At 46.7% G+C, this 25617-nt stretch overlaps 1 protein-coding gene across 1 annotated transcript in view; it reads left to right on the plus strand.

Annotated features, from left to right (window-relative positions):
• HCK (HCK proto-oncogene, Src family tyrosine kinase) overlaps positions 1 to 25617 on the plus strand; it is a 49810-nt gene that overhangs the window by 14832 nt on the left and 9361 nt on the right. Inside the window, exons 3-10 of the mRNA XM_054981871.1 lie at positions 9667 to 9793; positions 11560 to 11602; positions 12922 to 13021; positions 14201 to 14299; positions 16819 to 16922; positions 17850 to 18002; positions 18692 to 18844; positions 21228 to 21410. Of these exons, the coding sequence (XP_054837846.1) occupies positions 9668 to 9793; positions 11560 to 11602; positions 12922 to 13021; positions 14201 to 14299; positions 16819 to 16922; positions 17850 to 18002; positions 18692 to 18844; positions 21228 to 21410 (961 nt within the window). The 5' untranslated portion in view covers position 9667. The remainder of the gene's footprint in view (positions 1 to 9666; positions 9794 to 11559; positions 11603 to 12921; positions 13022 to 14200; positions 14300 to 16818; positions 16923 to 17849; positions 18003 to 18691; positions 18845 to 21227; positions 21411 to 25617) is intronic.

Raw genomic sequence — 25617 nt, forward strand, 5'->3', positions numbered from 1 at the left:
GGTCAGTAATGACTCGGTGCTTGCACAGGGGACTACCTACCTTTTTAGAGGTGGAAAGTACCATCAAGTTATAGCCAATTTATGGTGACCCTCATGGGTTTTTCAAGGCAAGAGACTAACAGAGGTGGTTTGTCACTGCCTGCCTCTGCATAGCGACCCTGGTCTTCCTTGGGGGTCTCCCATCCAAATACTAACTGAGGCCGGCCCTGCTTAGTTTCTAAGCTCTGATGAGATTGGTCTTGCCTGGGTAATAGGACTTGGTCTCTCTACATGAGGCATCTTACATGAGGCACTCGAATGTAGGAAGATGCAATGTTAGCCAGGAAGCGTAGTTTAAAGTGACATGGCCGAAGGCTCTGTCAATTCCACCTCTCTATAGGAGGGTCGTTTAAAAAGACAGAGCCTGCTGAGATTGCTCTTCAGAGGGTTTGTTAATTTCATCTTTGCCTCCTCAAAGGGAAGGTGAAATTGGCAGAGCCTTTGGGGAGGCAAAGATGAAATTAACAAGCCCTCTGAAGAGCAATCTCAGCAGGCTCTTTTTAAACTACCCTCCTAAAGAGAGGTGGAATTGACAGAGTCTTTGGCTAACATCGCATCTCCTTACAATTGAGGATCCCCATGTAAGATGTCTCATGTTCTTTCTTTCTTTCTTTCTTTCTTTCTTTCTTTCTTTCTTTCTTTCTTTCTTTCTTTCTTTCTTTCTTTCTTTCTTTCTTTCTTTCTTTCTTTCTTTCTTTCTTTCTTTCTTTCTTTCTTTCTTTCTTTTCTCCCTCTCTCCCGTAAAAATATGTGCTACCTCTACAGAGACATACTGGAGGAAGCATTCAACTAAAAACAATATAATTAAATCCTCAAAACATAGCTGTTTAAAAAAACATACCGACTCCATTGAAAGCAAGCCAGGGCAAGGGGGGGAAGCATAAAGCAAATATGAGCATCTTGTCACTCTTAAGTCATTGCTTTGATGACAACTGTCATGTAAATCAAGCCCCACTTTCGATGTTCTCTCTCTTAGGTGTATCAAGTGCAGTTCAAATGAAGGGATCAGAGAAGGGGAGGGAGGCGACTCCTAGGAGGAATAATACTTCCCCTCTTTGTAAATATTAGAAACATCTCTTACTTCCTACCCACCCGCAAGGTTCAGCTTTTGCCTGACGTTTCTGCCCTAAGAGGAGCCCACACCTGTATTTTAAGTGAGTCCTTGTTTCGGGAACGCCAGGGCAGCATCTCATGCAGAGAGAGAGGCTCAACATTTAACCTTCTCCAAGGGTGGGTGACAAGACCACATAGGCCCAGAAGAGGCTGATGGGGAAAGCTGTGGTGATGAATCACACAGGGGCGCAGTGGGCTTTTTTCCCAGCGGGAAAGTGCTTTCAGCTCGCTGGAGCCTTTCTCCAAACTGTTTGTTTCATAGGACGTGCCAGTGTGCCCAAGTAATCCGTGCGAAAGCTGCTGAGCTGGGAATTGTTCTGGAATCCCTGCTGCTGCTACATTGCCGGCTGCAGGCCGCTCCCGAGTCTCTTTCCAGCCTCCCGCTTTCGTAGAATAATGAGAACACCAGCAAGAAGGGGCAGGTTTCCTGGCAAGGCGCCTTGCCCACTGCTACAGATCGTCCCCAGATATTTTCAGCACCGCACAGGGGGGGAATGGACGCACGCCGGGGTCCTCAACCACATGACCCAGTGTGGTGTAGTGGTTAGATTAGGATATGGAAAGCCCAGGTTCAAATCCCGCCCTTGTCCCATGGAAGCTGACCGGGAGACCTGGGCCCCATCGCACACAGACTCAGCCTAGCCTCTCTCTCAGGAATGTTGGACGGAAACCCCTTATTGACTTTTTGCGTGACATGAGGAAAAATGGATTGATGGTTTGTGGATGTGATTTCTAAGAAGAAAAACTTGGGAAAAACAAATAGAAAGTGCGCAGTATTGAAAAGGTAAATTTTAGAAGTATTAAAACTACAAGTACAATGTGTGTAAAGATATAATAGGTGTTGTAGAGGAAAATGGAACGTATTATTTTTCTTTGTTTTTCCTTTAATTTTCGTTTCTTTTTCTCTTTTTTTCTCTCCCTTTTTATTCCTTTTTCTGCCCCTTTTTCATGCTTTTAATCTTATTAATTATGTATTTACATGTATTTTAATCTATGTATTAGGATGTTTTATTATTTTAAATTGTATATATGATGAAATATGTTTTTACACTTGGTTGTGATCCGCCCTGAGCCTGCTGATGTGGGGAGGGTGGAATATAAATTAAATATAAATAAATAAATAAAAAATAATAAAATAAAAATTATTAAATTCAAAAAAGAAATGTTACATGGATAAAATGGAAGAGAGGAGGGTTTTATAGGCTGAGGTTGGGACTAGAGTGGTTTTCAGTTATGGTATTCGGCGGTTTTATTGTGATTTTATTGAATATTATGTTTTGTACTGTTTTTATCTGTTGCAATTGTTGTGAAATGCTTCGAGATCTTAACTGAAGAGAAGTGGTATTAAAATGGAATAAATAAATAAATAAATAATAAGAATGATGTAAACCGCTTTGGGTTTGCCACTGGGAAGAAAGGCAGGGTAGAAATGAAGTAAATAAATACATGAACGGATAAGGCACCCAGAACGCGTCTCAGAATTCTCTGCAGCATTGGAGGGAAGTGTAGTTGCAGATACGTAGGGGATCCTATGACTGAAGTTAGCTCATCTAAACCACGCTAGAGGTTAAAAATAGTTTAAAACTGCAGAATTTGGTATTTAGGGGTTGGATGGAGATCCTGACAAAAAACATGGCACTTGCCCGTTTTTCATTCCAGGGTAACTGGTCACGGGAATCAGAGCAGGCATGTTATGCTCCCTCAGATTTTATTTATTATTATTATTATTTATTATATTTATATCCCGCCCTCCCTGCAAGCGGACTCAGGGCGGGTCACAACAGCAGCGAGGGATGTGCAAGGAATGCTGGGAAATAGTGCGGTGGCCTGTGGACAAGCCTTATCACCGCCTGTGGTTATAACTACATGAAGCTCCTTAACCGTCCTGCGCTCCAGGGCCATTCATCTGGAAGGCGCTTATTTACTCCATTGATAGAAAAGAGTCCAATGGCACCTTTAAGACTAACCAACTTTACTGTAGCATAAGCTTTCGAGAACCACAGTTCTCTTCATCAGATGCATCTGACGAAGAGAACTGTGATTCTCGAAAGCTTATGCTGCAGTAAAGTTGGTTAGTCTTAAAGGTGTTACTGGACTCTTTTCTATTTTGCTACTACAGACTAACATGGCTAACTCCTCTGGATCTATTTACTCCATTGAGATTAAATGGTAATAATATGCAGTTCAGCAAGATTAAGGTCCAGCAGTACCTTAAAGACCAACTAGTTTTCCAGGGTATGAGCTTGCGAGAGTCAGAGGTCCCTTTGTCAGATGCGAGGAGTGGAAAAAGGAAGGGGGTCTTGATAATCCAGGCAGAAAGTGGAATATGAGGTTTGTTATCTTGAAAAAATAACCTCTGTTTGCACAAAGGAGGTGTTCCGGCATATACATGAGGTGTTTCTCTTGACAGAGCATGTATTGTTTTGGAATGCAGGCTGCTGGACCACATGACTGAACACTCCCTAGTTAACATAAAAACCTGTCTGTGTTATGTGCCATCAAGTCACCTCTGATCTATGGCAACCCTATGAATAAAAGACCTGCCAAACGTCATATCCTTAACAGCCTTGCTCAGATCCTGCAAAGTGGAGGACGTGGCTTCTTTTACTGAGTCAAGCCATCTCCTTTTAGGCCTTTCTCTTTTCCTGCTGCCTTCCACTTTTCCTAGCATTATTGACTTTGCAGAGAATCTAGACTTCTCATGATGTGAACAAAGTACGATAGTCTCAGTTTTGTCATCTAGGAAGAATTCAGGCTTGATGTGATCTAGTACCGACTTATTTGTCTTTTTGGCTGTCCGTGGTACCCGCAAAACTCTCCTCCAGCACCACATTTCAAACAAATCAGTTTTCTTCCTGTCATCTTTCTCCACCGTCCAATGTTCACATCCATACATAGTAATGGGGAATAGCATAGTTTGCATTATCTTGATCTTGGTCCCCAGAGAGACATCTTTATCTTTTAAGTATCTTTACTAGTTCCCTCACAGTTCCTCCTTGAGTGACTCTTCCAGGAGTTCAGACTCTTGACCAAGCCTGTGCTCCTGACGGCGTTGCTCTCAGCTTCACTGACACACTCAAACCCCTCACCACATTAAGGTATGTATCCAAGATGGAGACATAAAAACCTAGTTAACATTAAAGAAAGACTTCACACAAAGAAGGTACACCAGCCCCTTTTTCAGTGGTACTTTTTACTCAGATAGGAGGGCTGTATTGTAGGGAGGGGGTCTCAGATGCTTTGCTAACGAGTTAGGGACCTTAAGCCTTACATACTATCTGTTGCTTTAAATATGTGCTCCAACGTGCTATCTGTGCTTTATGTTATCTAATGTCAGCCCTAGAATTGCTTATGATCTCTTTCAGCATATCTTCCACTCTGTATTGGATTCTTGCTCATGCTTTTATCTTTGTAAACTTGCGTTTATTTACCCTATGGCATTGTTTATGGAAAGGTCCTTGATACTGACTGTGCTAATCTCACACTCTGTAATCTGCCTTGAGTCTCAGTGAGAAAGGTGGACTATAAAATTATATTGATGATGATGATGATGATAACCTGTGTGTGGAAGGAAATGGGATCATGGAAGCAAGCTCCACTAACTCCCAACCTAGGCATGTTCACTGGAATGTATGTAAAAGCAGAGCTCCCAACTGCATGTGTCTGTATGTGGACTGTAGACATGCCCTTCCCATGAGCATGCATAGCTCCCATTCTTCTGCCTTCATTCTACCCAAGTAGAACTTCTGAGAATTTTCTTTGGTGCATTTTTATCTCTTCCTTCCTCCGAGTAATTCAGAGCAGCATTTACAGTTCTCTCTCCTATATTTTATCCTCGCAACAACCCTGTGTGACTGAGTGACTGGCCCGAGGTCACCCAGCAAACTTCCGTGGCAGAAAGGGGATCAGAAACTGTCTCTCCTTGATCGGAGTCTAACATTCTAACCACTACACTGGCTCCTGTGTTTCCCCTAAGGTGGTCCTTTGCTGGAAGCCTTCTGCTTTTTGAAATCGCTTTGCCTATGCTAATACTGATTTCATAGCATGGGTGGGGAGTGAGCTTGCAACCTTCCAACTGTTGTTCTGGTTACAAGGGAATAAGAAAAGGTGTCTGTTTGGATGCAAATGCGATACAGTTCTCTTTTGATAGCCAGATCCCTAGCCTGCGGGGCTGAGGACATGGAGCCAAAGCTGCAATTCATGGCCTGCATCTATTTAAAGACAGAGCGGTTGTACCGTTTAATCAGGCCCCAGCTAGTGTCTGTGTATAGCCCTTGGCTTCCTCTCTGGGTGTTGACGAAGCTGATAAATTAGTCGGCAAGTTAACATTTGACAGACACGGCCTCCAGGCCCTGGGTAGAGTGACAGTACCCAAATATCCAAGAAGTGCACTGTTCAGGGAGGGGCTTGGGGTTTGCAGGGGGGACAAATGAGGGAGTTGGAAGCAGACGTGGTAAAGTAAGAGCATGAGTGAACACTGGAACCTGTCTCCTACTGAATCAATCCCTTAGGCTGCCATTGCAAGGACATTTTCCAGGGAGTAAGACCCATTGAATGTCATGGGACTTACTTCTGAGTATACCCAATTACGATTGCGCTCTAAGGCTCTCACGGTCAGTTTTATCCATTGTGACCGGCCGTGCTGTCTGTCTCATGCTGAAGTGTTTCATGTCACCCACTACGTGATCCTTTTTAAAACTGGAATGCCAAGGATTAAACCTGCAGGGAACGTCTGTGTCCCCTGCAGATGTTCTTCCATTGAACCATTGCCCCCCCAAGTGAAGATCACTCCCCCCCCTTGAATATCACTTCCGTCAGAAACTCAAGAGGTGGCTGTGACTACGCTGCCCACTAAGGAGACTGTAATGCCAGCTTTTTGGTGGTCCTCTTGCTGGGATTATAGATATAACATACAGGGATAATTTTGAATACTTGACCAATATTGAAACGAATGATGAATATTATGGGCAAATGGAAAGCAGAGTTGGTACCTGGTTGCTGCCACGGATGGGTGGAAGGTGTGCATGTAGTCACACTATTTGAGAGAGATGTTTTATTTATTTGTTTGTTTGAAACATTTATTAACTGCCTTTCTATCTTACGGCACTCGAGGCGGCTTACATAAAAATGCATTAAAAGCACAATTGAAAGTCACAGTCTAAAAGCTTGGGGTGACTTAACTATTGAAAATTCTTGAGCGTCTTTTGCAAATTCAACTAGGCGTGAAAGTGTGCTTTGGAATGGCGGGAAGAGGAGCCTTTTGGCAGGGCCCTCTCCTTCAAGGCACCTAGCTCAGTTCGTTTGATTTCTACTCAGATCTTCTTGTGCACTTAACATAAAACCAGCATCCATATTTGTCCTCTTCAAATAAAGTGTGGCAGAATGCGATGCTCTTACTTCGGGGTCTGTCCGGTGCCACTCAGGCTGAAACCCTGGACATTGGAACAAGCAGCCAATATGCTGTTCTCTCTCTCAGCAGACCACGAATAGTTCCTAGAAAACGCAGCTCCAAAGAGGTGAGAGCATAGCCATGGTCTTGGATCCCAGAGCGCTCTGAAGGGCTCTTGTAAGTTCAAAGCCTTTAGAGAGTGGGAAGCCCTTTTGGAAATGACTTCTTGTACTTCAGTCATATGCCCTGACCTGGATGGCACTGGGTAGCCCGATTTCATCAGATCTCAAAAGTTAAGCAGAATTGGTCCAGGCCAGTACTTGGATGAGAGACCACCAAGGATGGGAGACCACCAAGAGTTGTTGTTGTTGTTGTTGTTGTTTCTAATCCATTCTCCCCTCTAACAGGCTCAGAGCAGAATACAACATATATAGGTAACATAAACATATTAATTTAGAACCAGATAAAAACATCGATAAATACAGCAATACAAATTCTAAAAGACAGCAGCACGCATATTGCATGACCCAACAATAACAGCAAGCAATCCATGGGGCCAGGCGGCCAACTACTAGGTGTTTGTTACGCAGAGGCAGGCAGTGGCAAACCACCTCTCTTTGTCTCTTGTCTTCGAAACCCTCCGGGGTTGCCCTAAGTCGGCTGCTACTTGACGGCACCTTACATACAGACACTTCAGTTATAAAAAGGGACTGTGTTTAAGGAGCAATTCCTGTAATGAACAGTTTAATCTAAGTGGAACACGGCCAGGACTTGTCTAGCAGGTTATGGGAATTTGATGAACGTGGCAGGTGGACCAGTGTCCTTTCCGACCAGCCTGAATTATGTATGTATGTATGCAGGGCTTTTTTTCTGGGAAAAGAGGTGGCGGAACTCAGTGGGTTGCCCTTGGAGAAAATGGTCACATGGCTGGTGGCCCCGCCCCCTGATCTCCAGACAGAGGGGAGTTGAGATTGCCCTCCGCGCCGCATGGCGCGGAGGGCAATCTAAGCTCCCCACTGTCTGGAGATCAGGGGGCGGGGCCACCAGCCATGTGACCATTTTCAAGAGGTTCCGGAACTCCGTTCCACCGCGTTCCAGCTGAAAAAAAAGCCCTGTATGTATGTATGTATGTATGTATGTATGTATGTATGTATGTATGTATGTATGTATGTATGTATGTATGTATGTTATTTACAGTCTGCCTTTCTCACTGAGACGCAAGGCATATTACACAGTGGAATTCAATATGATCAACTGGAACAGTCAGTAAACAATACAATAGGGAATATTTTATTTATTTATTTATTTCAAATTTGTATTCCGCCCTCCCTGCGAGCGGGCTCAGGGCGGAGAACAACATATTGTAGAATATATTGTAGAATTCTACAATACGCATTGTATATTCTACAATACATATTGTAGAATATATTCTGCAATATATTGCGGAAACGTGAAAAGAAGCAAAAATTTGAATACAGGAACACAGAGACGAAACATTGCTGGAACAAAATATAGGCAAATTAACATGGGATCTACCCCGTAGGAGCGTATCTACACCAACAAACAGTATTCAGAAATATAGCCTACTTTGTCCCTTTACCAAGGCATCTCCCCTGAACTATTTCCTTACAGTACAGTCCTATTACCTCCTGAATTAAAAAGCCCTCCTGAATAATTCAGTTTTGCATAGCTTGGGGCAAACCGAGAGAGCTGGAGCTCTAAGCCATTCCATAAGGTGGGGGCCACCACATATCATGCCTGTGTACGGGCAGCTGCCGATTTTGCCCATTTGCAGGGTGGTATCTTGAAAGGTCCTGCTTAGATGAGTGAAGCTGCCCTGGACGAGCATATATAAGGGACCAAGGCCATGAAGGGCTTTGTATGTGATGGCCAAAACTTTGAACTGAGCTGTATTGTAGGGAGGGGGTCTCAAAGAGATGCTTCACTAATAAGTTAGGGACCATAGACATCACCGCTACGTTGCCTTACATCCTATCTGTTGCTTTAAGTATGTGCTCCTTTGTACTGCCTGTCCCAGAGTTGCTTATGCTCTGTTTGGGGACCACAGACCACTATGTTGCCTTACATCCTATCTGTTGTTCCTATGTACTACCTGTTGCTTTAAGTATGACCCTACTGGGTAGTTCTATGTTGTCTAATGTCAGTCCTAGAATTGCTTATGCTCTGTTTCAGCAGTTCTGTATCGGATTTTTGCTAATGTTCAGTCTTTGTAAACTTGCATTTATTTACCCTGTGGCATTGTTTATGGAAATGTCCTTGATACCGACCGTACTAATCTCACCCTGTGGAATCCGTCTTGAGGCTCAGTGAGAAAGGTGGACTATAAATGACATAAATAATAATCATGTTGTGGCATTCTGCATCAACTGGAGTGTGAATCCAGGTGGCCAGGTTGGCCAGGTAAAGGTATGGAGGCATCTTCCAGTCTAGTCTGAGGTGGGAGAAGACCTTTTTTTGCAGCTGCATTTACTTGCTTCTCGAGCAGCAGTCCTGGATCCAGTATAGCTCCTAAATTCTAACTGAATCTGCAAGGGTCAACTGAACCTCATCGAAAGTGGGGAGCACAACGTCCCTCAAGATCTCCACCATCCCAACCAACATCCCTTCCTGGTATATTGTCGAAGGCTTTCACGGCCAGAGAACGATGGTTGTTCTGGATTTTCCGGGCTGTATTGCCGTGGTCTTGCCATTGTAGTTCCTGACGTTTCGCCAGCAGCTGTGGCTGGCATCATCAGAGGTGTAGCACCAGAGGTGTAGCACTGAGAGATCACCGAGAGATCTCTGTCTTTTGGTGCTACACCTCTGAAGATGCCAGTCACAGCTGCTGGCAAAACATCAGGAACTACAATGCCAAGACCACGGCAATACAGCCCGGAAAATCCACAACAACCATCCCTTCCTGGGTTCACTGGCAGTTTGTTTGTTTTTAGCAGTTTGACACAAGCGTCAAGCAGCTACTCAGTTTCTCTGTTGTATCACCAGAGGATTTGGATAACGAGATATAGAGCTGGGTATCATTTGCATATTGATGGTATCCAGATCCACAGCTATGAATGATCTGTTCAAAGGCTTTACAGTTTCTCTCTCTTTCTCTTCTCATGCAGGATGGGCTGTGTGAAATCCAAGGAATTCAGCCTGCCTAGCAAGGTCTGGAGAGCCAATTCCGGCTCCAGCCTCCAGACTCATTATGTGAAAGATCCCACGTCTGGGAAAAAAGAAGTCAAGGTGAAGGTTGGCATATATTACGATTGCTACCTAGTTGTGCCCTTGCATTTCCAACAAATATTTTAAAAAGGAATTTTAATTTTTGAAAGTAAGGCATTAGAAAAGCACCACAGCGTTCTGAACCCTTGTTGCATCACAGGGCGCAGCAGCCCTAACTCAACAGCAGTGTCACATTAAGGAAGGGCAGTGGAAAAGATCGACCTGCCTCTAGAAAAAGCTGACCAAAGGCGCGCAGGACCATATGCGGTTTGGGTTATTTTGCGCAGACTGAAAGGTGGAAGATTTCCTTCTTGTCCTTGTGCTAGGGCTTAATATGAACCTAAAATTGCTTTCTGTGTCGACAGTGAGCCCAGATAAACGCAGATGAATAAGAATGCTCCTGGTCATGTGCGAAGTTCTTTTCAGTCATGTTTAACCACTCCAAGCCAGCTGAACAGCGTGGGCATTATTTACAAAGAGCATAAGTGTCTGTCCTTCTACTTTCTCGCTTTTTCTGAACATGCAAGACTTGCCACAGTGAAAGGAGGAGAAGGGACAGGTCTTAAGATTCATGGTGCTGAAATGTAATTTGGGGGAACGTCTCTTGAGCATCTGATGGCAAAAGCTGAAGTCACAGTCTGAGAGCCAAGCTACAAGTGACGCCTGACACAGGTTGGACACTTGTCAGCTTCCCTCAAGTTTTGATGGGAAATGAAGGCAGCTTGGCGGAATGTTGGACAAGCGACAGTTGAAAAGTCCATTGAACAGCAGTCGGAGAGCCAAGCTGCAAGACCAGGATGCCTACATTTCCCATCAAAACTTGAGGGAAGCTGACAAGTGTCTAACCTGTGTCAGGCATCACTTGTAGCTTGGCTCTTCCTGAGCTAAAGGAAGCAAAGGACAGATGTAGAGAAAATGGTGTGATAATGGACTGCAGCGAGCTGCCTTTGGCAAAAAGAACCCCCCCCCCAAAAAACAAAAGCCCATCAGATCTTTGATTTAGGTGTGGCCTGCTACCAGCTTGACTCAGCACCGTTTTGCAAACCTGCTTGACATTCTGGTCTGTTCAGGGCCAGAAACATCTTTTTCCCCTCTTTTCTTCACCAACGATTTTTTTGTTTTGTTAAAATCCAGCCTGGTAAAGAGTTCTGGGAAATATATTTTTTAAAAGCCCCACACTGTTTTGTGTTGCATTGGCTGGCCTTAAAAGGTATCACAGGGGCTTTTATTTTTGGTTGTACACAGCATGATTAAAGGGGAGATCCTGTGGGTATTTGCTATCTTGACATGTGCTGAGTTGTTTCGGTGTAAAAATGGCAGCATGGGCCGGTGGAAATGAATGTGGTCCTACTGTCCTGGTGTTTCTCCTCAGCTGTGGATCCTCTTGCTGTCCAAGTAGATAAGCACTGTCCAAAGTGCCTGGGATACTTAGGTCTGTACCAATTGCTGCACTGTAGCTCCTTAGGCCCTGATCCTGGTGCAGCATACAGAACTTGTGCAGCTGGTCACCACCTTATTGTTACAGAATCACAGAGTTGAAAGGGGCCATACAGAGACCATCTAGTCCAACCCCCTGCCCAGTGCAGGATCAGCCTAAAGCATCTCTGACAAGTATTCCTCCAGCCTCTTCTTGAAAACTGTCATCGAAGGGGAGCTCACCACCTCCCTAGGCAGCTGATTCCGCGAGGGCAAGGGCCATAGAGATTGTATAGTGCTTTGAAAATTAAAAATGCTAACTCAGTGATCAAATGGCCATCATACTGAAGGGACGTTTTCTTTTTGTTACATCCCAGGGCAGCAAAGCATCCAGCATGCCGCAACCACAGGAAATGGATGGTATGTATGGACGGACTGATCGCAGGCAACTTCCAGTGTCCGTAGCCCAGGCTTCAGACAGAGAGATCCACTTGAGAGAAAGGGCAGTAGCAGGTCTTTTATCATCTGGGAGTTCTGGTGGAGAGATGCTTTAAGTTGATTTTGGATAGCTGGCCAATGGGTGTTACATCACGTAATAGAATCTGATCTCTGATAGCCAATTTAAAAAGGGGGCGGGGGGAAACAGCTTTGAACGAGGGCAGCTTCGAGCAGAGAAGCAATGTGTATGTTGGGGGAGAGCTTAGCCTACCAATATATCTAATTCTCAGTGTGAGCTAAACCTGTGGACACTTAAATCTCGAGACTGGAGATCAGAGCCATAAATAGACAGTACAATACAGACCTTTCTAAAAAGCTGGAAAACACCCAGATTTTTTTTAAAAAATGAAATCTAATAATCAAACTAACAAATAATACATGGGAAGTGACATCGCCACACGGGAGCACACTCCTGCAGTCAGCACAATGATGTCACTTCTGGAAGTGATGATGCCACATCTGCTGGGAGTGTATGCCACCAGGGTGCCTGGAGAGCATGCGCTTCTGGGGTGCCTGCAGGTGGCGGGTGCTCTCCAGGCATCCCAAAACCTCCACAGGTAAACCGCTGTGAGACTACTCACCAACAGCGGGCACCTGGGATCCCTATGTGAGTAGGTTAAGAGGCCTGGGAGCATTTCTCAGAAGTCCAGATTTGGCCCAGTGATTGCCAGGTGTCAACTTTGAGCTTTCTCATTCTAGCAACCCAAATGGCGTTCTTTTCCTCTGCTGCTTGAACCCCTCTCTTCTCAGCAGCTGGTTTCTTTTTAGTTGTTCTTGAAGTCCAACTGGACTGAAAGCCCAGCGGAAAAGCAAACCTCACAGGACTTGACCACAAGAGAGACAGTTTACCGAAGCTGCGATCCTGTGCATACTAAGCTACGAGCAGGTTCCACTGAAACCAGTGGGATGTACCTCTGACTAAATGTGCATACGTTTGGAGCATTGAAATACATCGTTGGCCAGGCTCTTTGTGATCTCTTCTTAAAACTCCCCCCCCCACCAAAATAGGGCAAGCCAAATAAATAATGTAGATTAAGCAACAAGCTGGTGAGCTGGAGGCCGAGACACTTGAAGGCCAGAAGAGGCCTCCTCAACCTCCAACCTGGGAACCTTTACCAAAACTGAGATCACTGGCCGTTCACCAGCCTGACCACTCTAGCTCTCAGCGAAGACCCTTTTGCCCCCCTGCCCAGACTCAGTACTAAGGTGGTGTGGATGCAAGTCCTTGTTTGTCCCTGCAGGTTCGGAGGACTTCATCGTCCTAGCCCTTTATGACTACGACGCCATCCACAAGGAGGACCTGAGCTTTCAGAAGGGAGAGCATCTCAAAGTCCTTGAGGAGTAAGTCCCAGACCGTATCCTAGGATAGCCAGCTCCAGGCTGGGAAATTCCTGGAGATTTGGGTGGGGAGCCTGGAGAAGGTAGGGTTTGGGGAGGGGAGGGACCTCAACTGGATATAAAGCCATAGACTCCACTCTCCAAAGCTGCCCTAACTGTTCTCTATGGCCTGGAGAACAGTTGCAATTCCGGGAGATCTCCAGCCACTACCTGGAGGCTGGCAACCCTACCATGTCCAGTGCATCTCTTTTTGAACTACAGGTGTCCTGGCATCAGAGCCAAAAGGAAGCTGCTCTTGGAGTGCCGCCATTTTCCTGGGGGCGCCTAATTGACCCCCTTCGTGGTTTCCTGGGTCCCAGCAGGGGTGGGTTGACCCTTTAACTTGTTGGGTAGATTCCTGGAGTGTTGCTAGTGGCCAGACACAAATGATCCCAGGCTCAGCATTACTGGCAGTTTAGTAGGGTTCACAGACCATGGCCCTAACCAGTTGCAGAGGTGATGGGGGCAAGGGTCTGCTCCTCGTCAGGTGAGAAAGTGGCTCGAAATGCTCCTGGGACTTTGAAATGTCCCAAACCCCCACCTCTCATGCCAGTTAATCTTGGGACAGCTCCGCAGAAACGTTTGTGCCTTGCGTCAATCTGATGTGGTAGCATCTTGCGGGAAGTCCAGGGGACTTTCTTCCCCTCCCCTCCAAAAAAGAAGCTCTGCCACTTCAAAACTGAGGAAAAGCCCTCTCTTGAGCATCGTATCAGTGCAACATGCTGTGATAAGGAGAGCATGTAGAGAGGCGTTCGGGGGGCCAAAAAACTTGCACCAGCTGGGTAGCTTTGCAACTCCTGTGGCTTTCCCCAAAGTGTGCTGGGGTCTGTAGTCGGATGAAGCTACTGTGGCTTCTCTGTTAGGAGATTTCTAGCCCACCAGTGCAGAACTACAATTCCCAGGATTCCCCAGGAGGAAGGAATAATTGATAAACCTGTTTAAGCCTGAAACGCAGAGACAAGCTTTGGGTCTGTCCAAGCAGCTGTCAGGACATGCTTTGGCTGCTGGAAAACCCAGTGTGCAGTGGCAAGTTGGACAGGTGTACCTGCTGCTGGTTTCCTAGCGCATGGTGGCAGGCATTGTTCAGCAGGCCTGGCCGGTGACAAGAGAACCACTTTTCTGTCCTTTCCCCTCTTTGTGCAGGTCAGGCGAATGGTGGAGAGCAAAGTCCCTGTCAACAGGAAGAGAAGGCTACATCCCCAGCAACTACGTCGCCCGAGTGAACTCTTTGGAGACTGAGGAGTGAGTCTGGCCCACCACTGCAAAATGGGGAGCGCAGCATCTATCCCCAGCAGAGCCCCGGGTGACCAGGAAAGCTCTGTCTCTCCCTCCTTCCAGGGGAGGCAAAGCACGGCCCCCGGCTTCGACAGCTTTGCTGCCTGCTGGGAAGGCTGGGGGGGGGTTGCATGCCCAACTTCTCTTAGGGGCAAAACAGCTTTGTCCATCTGTAAAAAGGAAATTGGGTGAATGCGCAGGTGCAGTTTGGATCAAGGTCATAAGGGAAACAATAATAAGAGAATATAACCCTTCAAGCCCTGCTAAATTTTACTCATCTAAACCAGGATCCCTCTGCAATTTTAAAGGGAAAAAATAATGATGTCCCCTTTGAAAACTCTTTTTTCATTTAAAAGTTGATAGCAGTATGAGGGGCGTAGCTTTGATTTGCAAAGCTAATCCTCTGCAGCAGTCCAAATTTCAGCAGCACATGTAATTTTATTTTTACAGAGCGACGGACATCTGTAATTTCCATCATATCCATTTTGGCCCTTACGGCTGGCTGTAACCTTTCTTCTGCTAAATGACTTTCCAGAGAAGTCAAATACATTTTCTTTAGTTAAATCTGGAATTAATGACCCCCCTGTCTCTCCCGGGTCCTTATCATCTCTCCAGGGATAAGCAGAGAATTCCCTGTGGGGAAGAGAATAAGCGGTAGTAGGGAAGGTTGCAGTTTCATATCTTGCCTTTGCCATGAATTCCCTAGGGGATCTCGGGCAATACGTTCTCTCTCTCTCTCAGCTTTAACCCACTATGTATGGAAGTAATTGTATCAAAGTACCTTACAGAGCTGATGTATGGACTGCAACGAGATAATGGCCGTTTCCACACTACTCACCTTCATCCGAAACACTGCAGAATGTCACGGAAAAACACAGAAGATAGTGTCTTCTCGCGCGAGTTTTGCGCGCGAAGACACTATCTTCCGCGGTTTTTTCGCAACGTTCCGCAGCGTTCCGAATGAAGGTGAGTAGTGTGGGAACGGCCAACATGTCTGTAGTGTTGTGTAGTGGTTAGAGAACATGTGATGTAGTTAGAATCTGTGCCATAGTGGAATCTGGGAGGCCCCAGTTCCAATTCCTGCTGTGCCACGAAGCCTACCTGGCAGCCTTGGGCCAGTCACGTTCTCTCAACCTAGCCTACCTCAAAGGGTTGGTGAGTATAAGATGGATAGAATCGTGCACAATCCTGAGCTCCCTGGAGAAAGGGAGGGATAGACAGACGCATACATAGACAGAAGTGCTTTGAACATTGCAAGCAGCTGTACCAGCGCTGGTGCCTTTTCAGTGCCTGCCCTTTCTGTAGCCTGAGGATTTCTCTTGCTCAGTCAGTCCAAGAGAAGACCACGTGGAGTTATGATTACAGGGGCAGAGCAGTGTTCACCTGGGCTGATTCCACACAAGAGGTTTTTTCCCCATGGTGTTCATGTTGCTGGAGCAATTGTAGCTTATTCATACTTACAGGAGAGATTCCACAGGGCACATTTTTCAGCCTTGTTAGCCGTGGTTTCCCTGTCACACCAGGTGCAGATGGCATTGTTGCCCCCTCCCCGCCGTTGTCCTGCCACCATCATGACTCTCTACACACCTTTTTTATTTTTTGGTGCATATGTAGTGACGCTTAGAAATAGCTCAATACGACACTTCAAGAAAAGCCCTTGCATTTGCATAGCACTGCTCCAGAATGAGGCAACACTGGAACCCTTCGGTAATGTTAATTGCTGGAAGGTACTGGGTGTTCCATTGCTGTCATTTACATTACGCAGAATTGGTCTCCTACTGCTTGGGGGAAGGGGAGAAAGCACTTAGGAACTTTTCAAATGCTAATTGAGACAGCAGAGACAGAGTAATCATAATAAAGTAAGTGCTATGACATTGCCCAGATTCCCTCCCCCCCAATAAAATGTTCAAATCTCTTCTTTTTTTTTAGTATCAGTACAACATCAAGGCAGTACATTCTGAAAACGCAGAGGAAGGGGGCAAAGGGGGTGTTTCCTTGCATTCAAACCTTCTGGATTGTCCCAACAAGGCCATACCAATATATATATATATATTAGGTTTTAAGAAAAGCTAAGTTTTTGGTGGGGAAAAAATAGGCTGTTCAGATTTGTGCAGGGATAAAGGATGGCATCGTGTAGAAACACAACTAAAGTTGCGGAAATGGAGAAGAACCTCCACATGGAATCAGACCAGGTTTGGTTTATCCTCTGTTATTCCCTACCAGGTGTCCTAGGGTAGGGATTGTTCATGGAAGGCCAGCGAAAGGGCTTGCTCACCCATCTGTTTTGTAGCACCTTTAAGACTAACCAAATTTATAGTACCATAAACTTTCAAGAAGAGAGCTGTGGTTCTCGAAAGTTTATTCTATGATGAAGTTGGTTAGTCTTCAAGGTGCTACTGGACTCTTGGCTATTTTGCTACTACAGACTAATATGGCGAACTCCTCTGGATCTATGACCATCTGTTTTGGAATGTCACCTTTTTTAGGTGGTTCTTCAGAGGTGTCAGCCGGAAAGACGCTGAGCGACAACTGCTAGCTCCTGGGAATGCAATCGGCTCCTTCATGATCCGAGACAGTGAGACGAGCAAAGGTACCTGCCCCAGAAGGCTGCAGGGTGGTATGGGCACAAATTCACTTTCTTGCCTGTGAGCCACTGAGCTCCAAACAGGTGCAGGGATCAGGTTTCAGAAGCTTTGTGGCATGAAAGGGGTATTGGAGTCACACACCTTCATTGGTTTCTTTTCCCCTATGACTTTCGGTCAAACAGGTGCTGCAGGTTTTGGAGCACAGCAAATGCCTGAGTGTCATCAAATAGATCTAAAGGGTTTCCTTGGGTGGGGGGATCAATTTTAAAACATTGTGATTAGATTAATCAGATGCCACCAATTAATCAAGCAGAAGATTCTTTTTGGCTAAAGATTGGCACTTATTTTTAATACAAGTGCGCACAAAAACCGTGGGCAGCGGGTACCATAAGATTAAAATTTACGCCGTGAATCAACTTAGGTTTGTTAGTTGAGTCTGAATGCTGATGCACAACTGTGCGTGGACTGAGAAGATGAAATGTCTACCTGCAGGCAGAGAGGTTTACTTGTCTTATAGCCCAGATCCCTGTATTTCCCCCCCTTATTTGTGGGGAAGCACCTTGGGTGCAATTTTGGGGTGGAAGATGGTCCAAATGAGGGATAAAGAGTGCTTCCTCGCCCATGACCTTCTCCGCAGTGGGGCAACCTCCTCTGTGTGCCCGTCTTTGGAACCAAGGGGGAAAGTTACAGGCAACAGGTAAAGGAAGTGGATGGTGAGTTTCGTTTGGCCCTTTACAAAACTGCCCCCTGCCCAGCCTGGTGTCAGCGAGTTCCAAGGACTTTGTGTCTTATAGAAATGTTCTCCTCCGTGGAGACATTCCCTTGCCCTGTTTACAAGAGGTTAGATACCAGATCTAAACCCCCAGTATCTGGTTTGAGGTGGGGAACCCGCAGTCCTGGTGCGCCATTCCTCTTTCTCCCCCTTTATTCAGGTAGCTACTCTCTATCCGTGAGAGATTTTGACAACCAAAATAAGGTGGACATCGTAAAACATTACAAGATCCGGACAATGGATAATGGCGGCTTCTACATCTCCCCTCGCAATAGCTTCGACACCCTTCAGGAACTGGTCAGCCATTATAAGGGTATGTCGGTGTTATTTCTTGTCTTGTGCTAAGGAAGGCTTTTTGGTTGAAGGGCAGCTGCGTTTGCTCAGCCGTGGAGCAGGAACCAAGATCAGGGCTTTTTTTCAGTGGGAACGCAGTGGAACTGAGTTCCGGAACCTCTTAAAAATGGTCACATGGCCAGTTGCCCCGCCCCCTGATCTCCAGACAGAGAGGAGTTTAGATTGCCCTCCACGGAGGGCAATCTAAACTCCCCTCTGTCTGGAGATCAGGGGGCAGGGCCACTGGTCATGTGACTATTTTCGCCGAGGGCAATTTAAACTTTAAAAAACTCCCCCCTTGTTCCAGCTGACCCAAAGTGACGTCATTGTGCGGTCCTGAGTTCCACCACTGAGTTCCGCCACCTCTTTTCCCAGAAAAAAAGCCCTGACCAAGATCAATGGCTGCTTCGGATACGAAGTGCTGTGCAACAGCAAATCTGTTCCCTCCTTTGAGAAATACACCCAGTTGGGGAAATAACAGAGTCTCCTCCCCTTTGAAAGCCGCAAAGAGTTTTGGGATATCTGAAAGACTTAAAACTGCAACCCGTTTATTGTAGCAGAAACGTTCGTGAGTCACAACCCAGTCAGTCAGCCTGGTTTCTCAACAGCCTGCCCTTTTCCTGCCTAGTGAAAAAGCCTGATGTGTGCCACCTCTTGCCTCTCTTTCAGGACAGAGCGACGGGCTCTGCCAAAAACTGTCTTACCCGTGTCTCGCGCCCAAACCTCAGAAACCTTGGGAGAAAGATGCCTGGGAAATCCCCCGCGACTCCTTGAAGCTTGAGAAGAAGCTCGGAGCTGGGCAGTTTGGAGAAGTGTGGCTGGGTAAGAGCACCAGAAGGGCCCTGCGGGACCACAACAACAAAAACATAAACATAATCAGTCAAAGGGCTCAGGAACACCCACCTCGCCAGTAATAGATCCAAACTCAATCAGGCAGGCATAAAAAGCAACATCCAATCAAAACAGCATAAAGCAATCTGAAGTGTGGGTCATAGAAACGACAGGTGGGCGGCAGACCATAACAGTTTAGATAAAACATCAGTTAAAAGCCTGGAGAACAGCCTTGACCCGGCACCTAAAGGACAGCAGGGTGAACAGTAGCGTTCCAGAGCAGCCTTTGAGGAAGGTTTTTCTCTAGTTGGCACTTGCCTTGCCTCAAGAGGGCAGGACTTGAGACAACGATCTTAGCTGGCAAGCTGGACAAGAGGAGGTTGTATTTCGAGGACCCTGCTCTCAGGCCCTTTTGGGTCTCAAGGGTAAGCACCAGCCCTCTGAATTGTGTCTGGAAACAAAGAGATTCAGGGGAGTCAGCTGTGTTAGACTGTAGTTGCAAAATAGTACGTCTGTAGTTAGTCTGTAGTCTGCAGTTAGTCTGTAGTCTGCAGTTAGTTTGTAGTCTGTAGTTGCACAATAGTAAAGAGTCCAGTAGCACCTTTAAGACTAACTAACTTTATTGTAGCATAAGCTTTAGAGAGCCACAGCTGTCTTCGTCAGATGCATCTATAACGTAAGCTTTAGAGAGCCACAGCTCTCTTTGTCAGATGCAACTTTATTGTAGCATAATTTTTCGAGAACTGCAGCTCTCTTCATCAGATGCATCTGATGATGCATCTGATGAAGAGAGCTGCGGTTCTCGAAAGCTTATGCTACAATAAAGTTGGTTAGTCTCAGAGCTTTTTTTCAGCAGGAACGCAGTGGAACAGAGTTCCGGAACCTCTTGAAAATGGTCACATGGCTGGTGGCCCCGCCCCGATCTCCAGACAGAGGGGAGTTGAGATTGCCTTCTGCACGGTGCGGAGGGCAATCTAAACTCCCCTCTGTCTGGAGATCAGGGGGTGACAGGGCGGGCGCGCCCATAGAGGCCGGGTAGGCGGTGGCCTCAGGCGCGAGGGCCCTGGAGAGGTGCCAGAGGGGGTGGCGTGGGCGGAGGCACGTGCCGCGGAGCTGGTGTGGCTGGCCCACAGCTGCTGCAGCCAGCCAGCCCCGTGCCGCTGCCGCTGCCGCCGCCGCCACACACCCCCAGCCGGGTGCACCAGCCATGAGCCACTGCCGGAGCGGCGTGCGCAGCCTCCGCCCGCCACCCCAACCATCCGCCGGCGAATGCCCCGGCTTGCGCTGCATGATGACGTCATCGCGCAGTACGTGGCGCATGCGCGCTGTGCACGTGCACGGGGGGGGGGTGCCACAGGCGCCAGAGACCCTGGTGCCGGCAGTGGGAGGTGGGGCCACCAGCCATGTGACCATTTTCTCCAAGGGCAACCCACTGAGTTCCATCACCTCTTTTCCCAGAAAAAAAGCCCTGGTTAGTCTTAAAGGTGCTACTGGACTCTTTACTATTTTGGAAACAAACAGGCCTCCAGAGCAGATCTCTCAGCTCTATTGCTTGTCCCTCCTCGTCTCGTATTCAGAGGTAGGCTGCCTTTGAACAAGACTGGCACAAAGCCACCCACTGGCTGCACCTCTCCCCTCTGCCTCTCTGCTCATGGCCTGTTGTGGCCGGGATTTTTCAGGCTGCGTCCGTGGGTGGGTGTGGGGAGAGTTGAGCCTGCTTTGCAGGAAAGGGGGTAGGTTCAGTGGCCTTTCTGTTTCTTCTGACGCTTCCCTCTCGGGGCTGGGCTAAGCCGCTGCAAGATTCTTCAGAAGGGATGTCTGTACTAAACAAAAATCATAGGCGAGAGCCTCTTAGGGGCTGTGCAGCTTCAGACTGCAGGCGCTGGAATACAGTTTTCAAGACTCCTCTGGTAAAAGGAACTCCCTGCACTAGGAAAACTGACAAGAGAGTCTCGAGCTTTTCTTCCTGATATGCTTGCTTTCTGCATGCAGGAATCTTTTGGCATGCAATTCCACAAACATTTCTCAGGTACACTGAAATTTACCATAGAAACTTGCTTCTTTTCCCCCAGTGAAAGATGAGAATGCCAAATTTCAAGTCCAGTTGCATCTTAGAGCCCAACTAAATTTCCAGGCTATGAGCTTTTGAGAGTCAGAGCGCTGAGCTTTATGGTACTACTAGACCCAAATCTTGCTCATCGACTGCACACCAACAAGGCTACTTAGGTGAAAATGCCAGTTGTTTCAGCCAATAGCACTTTCTGCATTTCTTCTGTCCTTTTGTGGACTAGCAGAATACACATCCCTGGCTCTAGTGTGGTGCTTTCCGTCAGTGATGCCGTGGCTCTGACGCCTCCCGTTCTCTCCCATCCAGCCGTCTACAACAAGCATACAAAAGTGGCTGTGAAAACCATGAAGCCGGGGAGCATGTCTGTAGAAGCCTTCCTGGAAGAGGCCAACATCATGAAGACCCTGCAGCACGACAAGCTGGTCAAACTGAACGCTGTTGTGACCAAGGAGGAGCCCATTTACATCATTACTGAATTCATGGAGAAAGGTCAGGATTAGGAGCCTGAACCAAAGAGTCTGCAGCAGTCTTTGCTGGGTTCAAAAGAAAGCTTTGGGGAGGGGGGGATATTTCCCCACCCACAGCCTTTATGTAGCCCTGGCGGCTGCAGTAACTGTATTCCATGTGCAGGTTGTCTAAACAGTTGCTACTAGGGGTGTGCGCTTTGGGTTTCTGATTCGGGTTTTTAACCCGAATCAAGCCCAGTTTGGAAAGGTTCAGGATTCCCGAAGCAAAGCTTTCTGAAACGATTTGTATTGCTTCAGGAAGCTTCGGGCAAAGCGGCAGCAGCCGCGCCCACAGCACTTTTCTAGCTGTTTGCATTGCAAACAGTAAGAAAAGTGCTGCTTGTTTTCAAACTTTCCGCCCTGCCGTTCCCCCCTTCCATGGCTCCTCTCCCTCCCATCAGGGAAAAAGCAGCAGGGTGGGAAGTTTGAAAGCCACCCTTTTTGTGCCGCTTGCAAGCAGCAAGAAAAGTGTTGCTTTGAGCTTCGGTGTGCTCCGTACAGATTCCCGAATTGTTTTCCCGCTTCGGGTAAACCCAAAGCAGGAAACCTGAACCTTTTTCGGGTGAACACCCTTAGTTGTTACCATATTTGTAAATCCCAGTGAGAAAGGTGGACTATAAATGAGGGACCACCCTTTGCAGCTTGTGAACAGAGCAGCTGCACTGAGGGATGGAGGGGCATTATTTTGAGTCGACCCTTTTCAGCATTCCTTTCCTAGATCACACAGAGTGTCCATCTATTCTTGCCAAGTTTTAAGCACCAATTAATTTTACAATTGTTGCACATGAAGCAGGATTCTCCGCCCCCCCCCCCCCCCGGCCCGGATTTATGCAGCCACTTGGGTTTTCATTAGTTTTTTCTGGCATTTGTGTTTGTAAGATGCCTTGAAGACTTTCTCTCAAGTGGGAGAAGAAAGGAAAAAATGCCTTAATTAAGTAGGTGGTCCAGCATTCTGTTTCCTCCAGGTGGTTCCGGAAAGCTGACAAAAGAGGTTGTAAAGTTGCGGGCGTTCCCTTTTTGTTTTTTTCCCAGCATCTAGTTTTCAAGGGTACACTGCTCGGTACATGGACGTTCTGTTTAACTAACATGACAATTAGCTTCTGATAGGACTCTGCTTTTTGAATTTGTCTGAGCTTTAAGTAAGGTTCATGGCCGGGGAAGTTCTTGGAGGAGAATTCACACTCAGAGCTGTATATAACCCCCTCTTTTCTAAAATCCTTCCCGTTTTTGGACAAAACCTGGATTTCTCAGAATCTCCTCTTTTTTTACTTCCATTTGCATGCCTTACTTTCGGGACTCAGCATCCTGGTTGGATCCTGTACTGCTGAGGTGGCTCAGCTCCTCAGCACACACTCATGGACACACGTGCACAAGCGCCACATGCTAGGAAAACTGCATAATGTACAACACGTGGCAGGAGGAAGAGTTACTGTTTGCTGAGGGAAGGCAGATGCTAAGACACAGAACAGGGAGTGGAGATAGATCTAAAAGAGAAAGCCAGCCTCCATGTGAAAGTGAATTATGTCTAAGACACCACTTTCCCAGGTTTGAGTGCAGCTCCCTGCCTCCTGAAGAGAAGTGGGACTGAATAAGGCACAGTTCTTATTTTATATTTATTTTATTTTATTTTATTTACATTATTTTTGTCCACCCTCCTCACTGAGACTCAAGGCGGATTACACAGTGTCGTCAGTAGAGTCAGTTTCAAAGACATTTCAATAAACAATATAAAAGGCCACATTTGCAAAGATTTAAAGCCAGCAGAAATCTCATACAGAGTTGAAGAAAGACTAAAACAAGCACAAGCTATTCTAAAACTGACAACATAGAAACCTCAAGATGGGGAGCCGTGTTAGTCTGTCTGTAGCAGTAGAAAAGAGCAAGAGTCCAGTAGCACCTGTAAGACTAACAAAATTGGTGGTAGGGTAGGAGCTTTCGTGAGCCACAGCTCACAAAAGCCCAAAGTATCTAAAGAAGTGAGCTGTGACCCATGAAAGCTCACACCCTTCCACAAATTTTGTTAGTCTTATAGGTGCTACTGGACTCTTGCTCTTTTCTACAATATAGAAACTTGATATAGTTTAATCAAGCAAGAGGTTCAGGGTTGTGCTTACACTAAAACTGCCCTCCTCGGCCAGCTATTGGCTGAGCTGCTGTGATGTCATAGAATGCTAAGAACATCACATCCAAAGAGCCCTGTTGGATCAGAGGAGTGGTTCTTCTAGTCCAACATCCTGTTTCACACTCTCATAAAGTTTATTTAGAACTTTATTCCTCTAGTTTATTGGACTCTATTTTAAGAGCATAAGTAGAACCCTGATGGATGCGACCAGAGGTCTGTCTGGTTCTGTTTCGTACAGTGGCCAGTCAGATGCTTGGGGTGACCAGCAAACATGAGAAGGCACTCCAGGATCTTATATTTTGTAGTATTGCAAAGTTGCAGCTTTCTGATCACGTGCCTGCAACAGGATGTAAAACTAGGCTACAGCACCTCCCTGTGGCAGAGTAAGTGATCCCCTGGTATGAATCTTAAGAACATAAGAAACATAAGCAAAGCCATGTTGGATCAGGCCAGTGGCCCATCCAGTCCAACATTCTGTCACACACAGTGGCTAGAAATCCAGTGCCATCTAAAAGGACTGTCAGTGAGGCCAGGACACCAGAAGCCCTCCCACTGCCTTCCTTCCAGCACCAAGACAACAGAGCACCACCTCCCCACAAAGAGAATACCATCTATCTCCTGTGGCTAATAGCCACTGATGGACCTCTGCTCCATATATTTGTCCAGTCCCCTCTTGAAGCTGGCAATGCTTGTAGCTGCCACCACCTCCTGTGGCAACGAAATCTTGGATTTCAGTTGATTCATTGACACCCTTGAGAAACTTTGTTGCTTGCAGCAACCATCTAGGCTATTGCGAGGTTAGGCCGGCTCAGACTAGGAGATCCAGACCAGGGAAGTGGTTTATTTTCTGTTGCCCCAGAAGGTCGGACCAGAACCAACAGGCTGAAGTAGCAATTTTCCACAGGCCAATGTATTGTCGAAGGCTTTCACGGCTGGAGAACGATGGTTTTTGTGGGTTTTCCGGGCTGTATTGCCGTGGTCTTGGCATTGTAGTTCCTGACGTTTCGCCAGCAGCTGTGGCTGGCATCTTCAGAGGTGTAGCACCAAAAGACAGAGATCTCTCAGTGTCACAGTGTGGAAAAGATGTTGGCAGGTCATGCCAACATCTTTTCCACACTGTGACACTGAGAGATCTCTGTCTTTTGGTGCTGAAGATGCCAGCCACAGCTGCTGGCGAAACGTCAGGAACTACAATGCCAAGACCACGGCAATACAGCCCGGAAAACCCACAACAACCTTCCACAGGCCAGTTTGGCTAGGGATCCTGGAGGTGTTTTGCTATCTTCTGGGCATGGAGTAAAGGTTACTGGGTGTGCGGGGGAGGGGGGAGGTATATGGGAATTTCCTGCATTGTGCAGGGGGGTTGGACTAGATGACCCTAGAGGTCCCTTCGAACTCGATGATTCTGTGCTATAAGAGAAAGCACATGAAGCAGAGAGAGCTTCGTGGTAGGGAGGGAGCAAGCTGACTAGCATTCCTTTCACGTTACAAGCTAGGACTTGCTCTGGAAGACAGGGTCCACCTCTGTGCTTTGTAGGGTTGTCCGTTTTAGGAAAATCCTGAAGATTTGGGTGCCTGAGGAGGGCTGAGTTTAAGGAGGAGAGGGAGCTTACAGAGGATATGATGCCACAGAGTCCACCCTCCAAAGCTGCCATTTTCTCCAGGGGATCTAATCCCTATCGTCTGGCATCAGTTGTCATTCCAGAAGATATCCAGCCCCCACCTGGAGGTTGGCAACCCTAGCACTTTGGGAAGGTGGGAAGACAAGTGGGCAGTTCAGAAGAAACAAGTGGAAAGTGGACATGCGATAATACTTGAACTTAGCCAAAATTGAACTCAGGGAGCACCTAATAACGTTGATGAGTAGTAGAGTCAGGAAAGATAAAACGAAGTACTTTTTCACCCCAAGAGTAATTAACTTGTGGGACTCAACGCTGCAGGATGTAGTAAGAGCTGTGAGCAAGGGGCAAGCTTTGGTCTCTGGGACCTTCTTGGGAACCTTCCTGGGGCAACTGGTTGACTGTTGTGTGAAACAGGATGCTGGACTACAAGGTCTCTTTTTCTGACC

Source organism: Eublepharis macularius, chromosome 5 (assembly GCF_028583425.1).
Source record: "Eublepharis macularius isolate TG4126 chromosome 5, MPM_Emac_v1.0, whole genome shotgun sequence".
Taxonomy (NCBI): domain Eukaryota; kingdom Metazoa; phylum Chordata; class Lepidosauria; order Squamata; family Eublepharidae; genus Eublepharis; species Eublepharis macularius.